General features: G+C 39.9%; 1 protein-coding gene across 1 annotated transcript in view; it reads left to right on the top strand.

Moving 5' to 3' along the window:
• Nucleotides 1-972: 972 nt before the first annotated feature.
• LOC104962904 (A-kinase anchor protein 7 isoform gamma-like) overlaps nt 973-10427 on the top strand; it is a 12294-nt gene continuing 2839 nt past the window's right edge. Inside the window, exons 1-5 of the mRNA XM_010791413.1 lie at nt 973-977; nt 1427-1587; nt 4419-4531; nt 6090-6136; nt 7080-7194. Coding sequence (XP_010789715.1) covers nt 973-977; nt 1427-1587; nt 4419-4531; nt 6090-6136; nt 7080-7194 — 441 coding nt within the window. The remainder of the gene's footprint in view (nt 978-1426; nt 1588-4418; nt 4532-6089; nt 6137-7079; nt 7195-10427) is intronic.

Here is a 10427-nt window from a genome sequence, read left to right as displayed (position 1 = left end):
AGGATTCTCACTCTATTGCTCATGCAGTAGCCAACGGTCTGTGAGTCTGTTGGCTCGGACATAAACTCTGTAATAAATGTAGTCTACATTTCATAAGAGGTGTAAACCCTGAGCATTTTAAATTGCATTTGAACGAAATGCTTATATAATCTGTAGTTGTATTTGTATTGTTGATTTAATGTGTGAACGAGGCGATACAGAGAAGGTTAAGCCGTCATTATTAGGCTGTAATTTGTTATATACTGTTGGAATGGTAAACAGGCCTATTGTTTTTGGATATTTGTGGAGTTAGGTGGTCCGTGAGTGTTTTTTTATTGGTTAAGTAGTCTTTGGTATGAAAAAGTTTGAGAAACACTTCGCTAGACTGTTGTGTAAGATACAACACATTACCTCTGACAATGTATTCAGTAATTTGCACAACATTTTTTTTTGAAAGCAGGGATCATGAAGAGCTCTCAGTTGAATTGATCAGCTTTATGACGTGCACATACATCCTGCGCAGATTTCATTTTTCTTCATTGACTGATTGTTGAATAAAAATCCCTCTTTTGTCCTGGATTCTGCCTTTTCTTATTGCCCTGCCATGATATAACCAATAATACAGCTTTGAATACTTCTTCAATTGGACACTCAAATCAGTGTAATGCTTGCAACCATATATTATCATTCAGTCTGTGATGCTGCGCATTGTTACCACATCAGAGAGGAAAAACAAGGCCTCGTGGTTGTTGTGGTCGGATGGAGAGTCCTGCAGTGAATAATAACCAGCATGTAACGCTGCTTTTGTCTTTATCTCTTCCTCTCAGCACTTCCAGGGAAACTGCTGCATCGTGCTTTAAATGTTTAAGGGTTAGATTCCGATAATGAGAAAAGCACTGCTGAAGGAGGACGGTCCCTGAGGCCAGAAAGTAATCTGAGACTTTTATTCCAGTTAATAACCAGAGTAAAATGTCTCCCTTAAACCTCCTCAAAATGATGTACATTTCATCCTATTCCATAAATGTGTCGCGTAAATGGTCACACTTTTTAATAGTAAATCGACAATAACACAGGAGGCATTGCTAACCATCTAGTGTTGTCAATGAGGAAGACTACTACCAATTTGTATTATATTTTAAGTACACTTTTAGAAATACGTAAAATCATTTCCAACATTCAACACAAAAAAGTGCATTTTATACTCTTGATTTCTCATTCATTTGATATGTTCATGTTTTCTGCTCAATGCAGCTTGTGTGATGATACTGATGCTTAATCTTACGTAGAAGATTGTGTCATTAGTAATCACTAGATTCTCTCGTTATGTAATATGAGCGGGAGGCAGAGAGGGGATTAAGTTGTGAACCGGTGTGTGTCAGCGTTTGTGTGTGTGTGTTAGTGTTTGTGTGTGTGCGGTGTTCATTCATGTGTTTATATTTTCTTACAGGGCCGCAACCGTCCTGGCTGAGGCCGAGCCGTCATTGGCCGAGCTGCTGGGTGGGCGGGATCTGGTGCTGCCCTTCTCGGGGATCGGTCATTTCAGGAAGGAGGTGGTGTTTGTTGGGCTGGCCCCCGGACAACACAGACACACACTTGACAGTCTGGCAGGTTGGTGACTCTTTTTAATGCGTCTGTCCGTCTGTTGAATCTCATTTTTGTTGTGTCTCTTTGTGCTGTATTAATGGATACATTTCTTTAGAAGATGTTAATGTGATACCGTACTTTCTCTTTACGGTCAACTGAGGAGCTCTCAAGATTTGTTGTCTTTCCTAATGACACTCAAATGGGGCGGATGCTTTCTGCTGTGGTCACAGATGAGACATCTTTAGGACATCATATGGTGTAATCTATAAAGGCTAACCCTCACACTCTCGCATTCAATATATTGTGGATTGACCTGAGGCACAGGAGCATTCTTTGACCTGCCTTTATGCCCTGCACTACTCTTAATGTGTTAAAATATCGTTTAGGTGGATTAAAATAAAAACACAGCAAGAACATATTGGGAAAAAAAACCTGGAAGAGATATGCAGATTCTTTACTTAAATAAAAGTATAAATAATAATATGTTAAAGTACTACTAAAGTATCAAAAGTAAAGGTACAAACTCTTATTAAAGTGTTATATTGTGATCATCGTACAATATTATTTAATCTTTTACACGCAAGAGTATTTCATAATTGTGGAGCCAGTTATAGACACGTAATATAATACTTGGTAGATAAGTATTATAGTAGTGCATCATATCATATAAGCATGTTTATGGTTAAAGTAACTAAAGCTGTCAAAGTAGTAGAGTCAAAAGTACAATATTTAAAATACCAGTATGTCAAAATAGTACTCCAGAAGTAACATTCCACCACCGCTTAAAATGGTGTACTGTAAGTGGATTTGGTCAAATAATATGTTTTTTTGGGTAATTTTCTGTGTGTGTGTATCTGGATAATGTTTTCACGCAAGTGTGTACAGCTGTGCGTGTGATAAGTCTTCATCTATCTTCTCAAATTTGTCATTTTGCATCTGTACCAGTGTGTGGGTGTGTGTGTGTGTGTGGAAGCACTTGCATGTGTGTTTTTTTGTTGTGCCTTTGGCAACAACACTAAGCCAACATTTCTAAGAGGATTCTCACTCTATTGCTCATGCGACACCGACACACACCGACACCGACACACACACACACACACACACACACACACACACACACACACACACACACACACACACACACACACACACACACACACACGACTACACTTGCACACACATTTATTTTAATATTAACTGCTCAGATCAGAGCAAATATTACATTTGGCATATTAGTGACGATCAAGCGAGTCAAATCCCTAAAGGCATTTCATGGCGGGGCTTGATATGAATCGGAAAAGCAGTAAATTCATCTTTTAAAGAGATAGGAGAGATGGTTGAACGCAATTAACCCGGCTATCAGGGTTAAATTCATCTTGAAAAGTCGCCTGATTGGAATTTTATGAAACATTTGTGTCTGTTTGACACAGGAAGTAGTGATGAGCTTTTAATGCCAAGTGACTAGGGAAAGGTAGGTGTGTTTCTCTTTGCTTGGAGGTAAACATGCAGCGTCAAAATGTCTAACTCGTGATCTACTCCATCAAACCTCTTAGCTGACATAAATACAGGCAGACCCTCCCTAATTAACCCAATCAAACTCAACCAAGCGTAACCCTCGAGTGATTGACCGACTGCTGCAGCTCATGTGAAGTGTGTTGACGATTATTAATAGGAAGAGTTTTGCTCGGTTGGTCGTTTCATGTTGACATTTGGGTGCTGGCGTTTACAGCCTCAAATGAATTATGGCAGCAGTTGAGCTTTAAAAAGGAGCACCAACACCTGTGTATTCATTCAACAACTGTGTTAGCTATAGAATCAGAAATACTGGATTTCATGACATTTGTTCCATGATAGAATGAACAAAATAAAAGATTACAAAAAAAATGTGGAATTTATTATATAATATACGAAGTAAAAGGAGCAATTAAAGATAAGATAAACAAACATAAGAATTCAAGTAAAACGTCAAATCAAAGATACAAAGTCAAGTGCTGGGATATTTAGTGCATGATGCTCGGAGGGAGGGGTAAACAGTCTGATAGCCACAGGCCTGCTTTTTATATAACGTGGAATAAAGACAACTATTTCAATTTAGGTGAATTTGTTGAATCAAGTGCTCCACTATGATACCATTCTCTTTGTGTTTGACATCAAATGTAGTTCCAGACTTCCAGTTCATTAAGCTATGAAGAAGTGTAGAAATAAGCCATGCTGTTGTTTGATGAAACACATTGACTTCTTCCACAGGAGTATTTCCCTCCGATTCCTCCCTTTTTAGTTTTTATTTATGTTTCTGACATGAAAAATGACACCGCAACACCAGAAAATGACATCAGCGAGTCCATATGTTTGTATTGGAAAAGCTAAATAAGGATAAGGCAGGAAGTCAGACTCTCCTGTCCTCCCGTCTGCTCCCTCCACCCCATCATCGATTATATACTAACCTTTCTCTCCCTGTGGAGCTCCTCTTCTAAAAATACCCCCCTGGTTTCCCTGTAAACCTCATCAGTCGGTGTCAGTCAGTGTGTATGTCTGTCCTTGCAGGTTATTTACTGCTAGTTTGTGTCCTTGTTTTGTATCTGTTTGGTCAAAGGATATGAAAGTAAAACGCTTCTTTGCCCATCTTCTGACTGCCATCTGTTTCCTTGCCCTCCAATTCTGGCTTTTACAAGAATCCATGAAGGGGATTTGAGAGGGATCGAGGTGGATGACGTACATCTTGCTCATGGTCGGGCTCCGATCCATCTCATGACCTCTATTACGTCTCTGCCGTTTATTGCTACATATTGAATTATGTCAAGTGAAAGCCTTCCTCTTCCTCCTGCTTATAACACGTTTGGTGTCATGTGTTGCAGAGTTGTTGCAAAGCCGTTTTGAAGAGCAGGGTCTTCTGCAAGAAGGCAATCGCGGGTTTGAACCCCACCTCACCATGATGAAGCTGTCCCGAGCACCGAAACTAAGATCCCAGGTACACACACATTTATATATTGTGGAGAGATGCTCAATATCTTAGCATACTATACAAGGCTATATTGACATGATTATGAGTCCAACATGCCTTTTACTGCTAATAATGGACTGACTTAAATGCCCATCAACTTTCTCTTGAACATGATATCTCAGGAATACATTGAGTGAGTTTCTCATGTGTCTCATATTTGGTACAACTGTCCACTTGGACTCATAAACTGGGCCATAACTATTTTTTAATAAGTTATATGCTAATTTAGATAATAAAAAAAAAAGTACTCAGACCTCACCTTTTAGTGTAACGGTACGTCTACACTACAGGCATCAAAAAATGCTTTCAACGCTTCGCCCATTCACTTGAATGGGGTGACGTAGAAGATTTTTAATCTTCGCCGAACTGCATTGTGGGGAGCATGGCATGGCTTTGCAAGCATCACGAGCATCTATCGGCATCAAAAGTTGAACAATGTTCAACTTTTGAGGCTCGATGCTTGGCATCAGCCAATCAAATCCCGTTTATGCAAATCCCGCCAGTGCAAGCGCAGCCAATCAAACCGCGTGCAAGCTGGGAGAGCCAGACCGCAGTTCATTTCCTCATATTCCAAACGAGATATTACGGTAGCAAATCACCCGGTTCTTTACGACCGGAACTATTTACCGGGATTCAAACCGGAGGAACCAGGCATGGAGGGAGGTGGCAGAGACAGTGGGTGAAACTGATAGTTTTTTCGCCTGTTTGGAGAGTTTATATCCAGTTTACTTCGTTTTAACATTGCTATTGCTTTGTATGTCGGGGGCGGGAGATTCATGTGATTGGTTGCTCGCAAAAAATCGCCAAGCTTCAGACACTCCCAGCTTCAAGATCTTTTCAGGCCTGTAGTGTAGACGGGCCGTAAGGGAAGCTCCACATTGTGATGTCAAAAGCATCACTAAACTGGTGATTATGTCATAACACAAATTAAATATTTTTTTCCATAACAATGTCTGTATTTACATAACAAATAGTATAGACATATCCAAACTAATTTGCACTGTCACAGCATGGTTTTTGTTTTAATGGATAATAACTCATAGTATATTCGCATGGAATGATTTACTCCAATCATGCTTTTATACGCAGTCCAAAGTAACGAGCTCTCTTTTCACAACTCATTCAGAACAGTAGCTCAGTGGCTGGGAAATGTCCAGCCAAGCAACTGAATTCCTAGCTGTTGTAATACAAATCAACTAAATAATTCAATCGTTTATGAACCATTATATCAGGCTGTATTAGTGGAAGAAAACTCAGGAGTTAAAGAACAGTTTAAAGTGATGGAGCTATTGAGGAAATGGAGTAGGATATAAATAAAGCTGAGGTGGAAGAGGACAGAAAGGTGAGTACTGGTCAGGAGGAGAGACAGGAAGGACAGCATCCATCTTTGTCTTCCTTTGACATCATATCCTGACTGGCGTCTGCTGGGCGGCATCCTTGTCTTCCCCTGTCAGTGTGTGAGTGTCTATATCTGTGTGTGTGAGAATATCCTAAATGTGTGATAACTTTTCTTTCTGTCTCTCAGGGTATGAAACGTGTGGACCCAGCCCTCTACTCAAACTATACAAACAAGTACGTGCTGTTTTATTCAGATAACTGTTTTTTATTTCCAGCACTGTTTTTATTCCATTGCTCCAGTCTGGATTCCCAATGATAACAGATCATTGGTTTAATTAATCATTTTTCAAATAGCACATTTCAACACAAGGCAATTCAAAATGCTTTACAAAAAACTTAAAAAGCATTAAAGCATAGTGCAACAGTAACACATTATACAATTACAATAAATACATACAACATATTTCATTACAAAACGAAGAGAAAACAAATAAAAACAAAGGTAAAATTGAATATGACAGGTATAAAATATATAATATAAAGTGATATAATATACAGGAGAAAACTTCTGCATCGATTTCATTAATCCACTTCTAACTCATTTCAATCAACTTTTTGACACAGAATCACAATCATTTATTTTTCTCTGGTGAAATAGGGTTGCTTCATTTGAGAGTAAAAAAAAATAGAACAAAACATTTATAAAAAACAGAACAATTTTAAGTACGGTAAGTATGTGCAATAAAAATATTTCAAAAACAATCAAATAAAGTTTTTTTTTGTGTTTTTAAAAAGTTAAGGTAAACATGTGCATTGGACTACAATAGATAACGTATGTATATTGCAATATATAGAGTGGGACATTTACTGACTCCCTGATATTTAAAAATGGTTTATGACCCTTTCATTCTCTTTTAACTTTTGAATTGACCTGCAGCACATTATGCTGTATGTTGTCTGCTGTTTTGTCTCCAATTTTGTGGTTTTTAGGGGAGAAAATGTAACACAATCCAAATGTATAAAGTCATGAAGCTTCATTTAGTTGTTTCCTTTGATTTGAGTGATCATTGCTGACAAGTAGCTGCACTGACTGACGTCGGTCTTTGCTTTCTGCTGGAGGCATCAACAGTCTTCTGCCTCTCACTTTCTCACTGTCACTTTGTTCGTCTTGCTGCAGGTTTTTCGGGGACCAGACAGTCGAGCGGGTGGATCTTTGTTCCATGTTGAAAAAGAAGCAACAAGATGGATATTACCACACTGAGACTTCACTACAACTTGGTGAGTGTGTACATGTACACACAGACAGAGCCTTGTTGTGTTTGTGTTTACCATTTAGTTGGCTATCATGTACAACATTAAGCCACCAGAGGGCGCCCTCTGCTTACGTACAGGACAATAAGTTATCAAAAGCATTCAAAGGTTTTATTTATCATATGGGCTATAGCATCCTTCTGTCAATACAATCTTCAATCTCAGGCTCTTTCAACATATACTCAACATAAAAAGAGACATAAATAGTGCGAATGACATAAAGCTGCAAGTAAGTTGCAGGGATGAGAAAAATGCACAATTAAATCCTGTACAGTAGAATAAATACTGTACACTGTAAACATATTGGAATATGTGGATAAGTTCTATCATTGGATGGTTTCCATAGGTGTGGCAGTTACAATATTTCCATATTTAGGGGAAATCATTTGCTGTAAATCATTATTAGATGTGCTAATTGGCAAATAACTTGTTCTGAAAGTTGTCCAAGAGTCAGTGTTTAGCATGTAAATAAGTAACATCATCAAACTTCACTGTGTGTGCTAAGCAGCAGCTAAAAGAGGGGCAAACTGCCCTTATCAAACACCATGGGAATACTGGAGAGCTCATTTCCATTTAGGCCTTCCTGCTAGTTCTCTCAAGCGTTGGCAGTGTTGGAGAAAAGCTGCTCTATAATGGTTGCTGATCAGGGACGTGCACAGACATTTTGGGGGGCGGGAGCTCACGTGAGAAAAAGGGCACTTCCCATAATCATTTATAAAAAACATTTTTAAAACAAAAAGTTAAATATAGTTGCACATCTCTGACTTACTGACCAATTCATTTTAATACCCTCACACTCACGCAATTGTTTAATACTCAGCAGAATTCTACAAAAACATAACATTTCAGGGGAAAATACTAATTTGACGTAAGTAACTATCTGGGGAAGTTGCGAGGTGATATGTTTTTATGTTAGTTTGTTGTTTTATCCTTTTCGCCTGCAATGCCTTGGTAACTGCATGCAAATTAGCGCATTTTAATTAGGCCTAGTTAACGCCTAATTTGCATATCAATGTGACGATTGTGATGACGTTATAAGATACACATTTGACTGTATTCACCTTTAGTGTCTCCCCAGTGGCGTAACAAGGTTGTGATTGGCCCCGGTGCAAATATTGTTTCGCCCCAAACATAAGCGCACGCTGATGCGCTCACACACGCACGGACACACACAACCACTCATAAGCGCCACATATAGGCTATCAACAACAGGCTGCCCTGGCCTCAGACCACCACAGCCTGACAACGGCACAGCAAACTAATCACACAATCACTTTACAGAATTAATCGAGATTTTGAGGACGATGTATGACAAAACATTTCTAATTTCGTCAGTTTAGCCGTTACATCTCCTTGTTCTCTCTTGTCCTTTCTCTTTTGAGCGCCGCTCTTGTGCTTTGGTTTGCTGTACATTATAAATGCAAGCTATTACATTTTTTATAATGCTACCGAACTTGCTGCTGCTAGCTACAGTACAGTACAGGTTGATTAAACGGTTCGCTCGTCACGCAAGGTATCACATGACATGAAAGGGAGCAAGGTCATTGGACAGACAAATTACAAATGATTTTTTTGCATGGGCCCCTGGCCGGCTCTGGGCCCCGGTGCGTTGCACCGGCTGCACCGTCGATAGTTACGCCACTGTGTCTCCCTTAAGTACAGTACATTAGCCTGAATGCCCATGATAAATTGCCATAGCTAAATCTTGAGCTAACTTATCCATTAGCTAGTAGCCTACCTTAGTTAACTATATTTGTTTTTGTCTTCTGGCTAATTAGCTGTAAACTTGAGGCACTGGCAGTTTAGTAATTTGATCATCACCACTCACCTTCAGACAAGCCAAGAAAAGCCGGCATAACATGGAACTGTAACGGCCCGTCCACAATCAAATCATATGCCAGTACAAGCTCTAGCCAATAAAACTGCGTGCTTGTGTGTGCGGGGTGGGAGATTCATGTGATTGGTTGTTGGTCGAGTTTCAGACACGCCCACCAGCAAGCTTCAACGCACGCCGCCTTGTGGACTCTGCGTAACGGCCCGTCCACACGGGTGCGTTGAAGCTTCAACGCTTCTTCCCATTCACTTTAAATGGGGTNGCTCGGACATAAACTCGTGTTTAAAATAATACTACATAATAAATGTAGTCTACATTTCATAATAAGAGGTGTAAAACCTGAGAGGATTTTAAATCGCATTTTAACTAAATGCTTATACAATCTGTAGTTGTATTTGTATTGTTGATTTACTGTGTGAACGAGGCGATATAGAGAAGGTTAAGCTGTCATTATTAGGCTGTAATTTGTTATATACTGTTGGAATGGGTAAGCAGGCCTATTGTTTTTGGATATTTGTGGAGTTAGGTGGTCCATGAGTGTTTTTCATTGGTTAAGTGGTCCTTGGTATGAAAAAGTTTGAGAAACACTGCGCTCGTGGGTTGTCAAAGGGGGTGCCTCGTTGCGGGGAAATTATACAGATGGCTAGTCCGCCCCTGAAAATGTCTATGCAAACGTTATTATTAATAATAATTAAAAATTAAAAAATTAATCAATTTCTTTTTATAATTTTATTTTTTTAATTTTCCATTTTTATTTTGTAATCATCTCGGGACCCCCCGGGGGGTCGCGACCCCACTTTGGGGACCCCTGATCTATACGATCATTTTCTGATAACGATGAAATAGCCACGCCTCCCCCCACGTCTCCCTCTCCCCACCTCTCCTGCTCATGGCTCCTGCTGCTGGGCTGTCAGAAGAAAACAAATTTTAACGGAAACTCTGCCGCACGGTTCCCTCGTCCCTTGGAAGAGGCGGAGAGGTGTGTGTTTTTCATCTGCTGGTGGACTACCGGAGAGACAGGGTTGGGTCGTAACAATAAACTGTATATATAAATGGACGTAGTGTCCGTGACGTCACCCATAGGATTCAGCAGAGTTGCCGAGAAGCCCTTAGTAGGCGGAGTCGGCCACTAACGGTTTGACAGCGACGTCAGAGTCTAATCCCGNAATAACAAAGAAGACCTCTGACCGGCACTTTTCTAATTTTGTCCGGAAGATTTCAACTTTAACGGGCATCTTGACCGTCGAAAGAAAACCTGAAAACTGAAACTCTGCCGCACGGTCCCCTCGTTCCTTGGAAGAGGCGGAGAGGTGGTTGTTTTTCATCTGCTGGTGGACTACCGGAGAGACAGGGTTGGGTCGTAACAATAAACTGTATATA

The sequence above is a fragment of the Notothenia coriiceps genome, unplaced genomic scaffold (genome assembly GCF_000735185.1).
Source record: "Notothenia coriiceps isolate Sejong01 unplaced genomic scaffold, NC01 NC01_scaffold00035452, whole genome shotgun sequence".
NCBI lineage: Eukaryota > Metazoa > Chordata > Actinopteri > Perciformes > Nototheniidae > Notothenia > Notothenia coriiceps.
The sequence above is the reverse complement of the archived record's forward strand: the minus strand, read 5'-3'. Positions and strand labels throughout refer to the sequence as shown.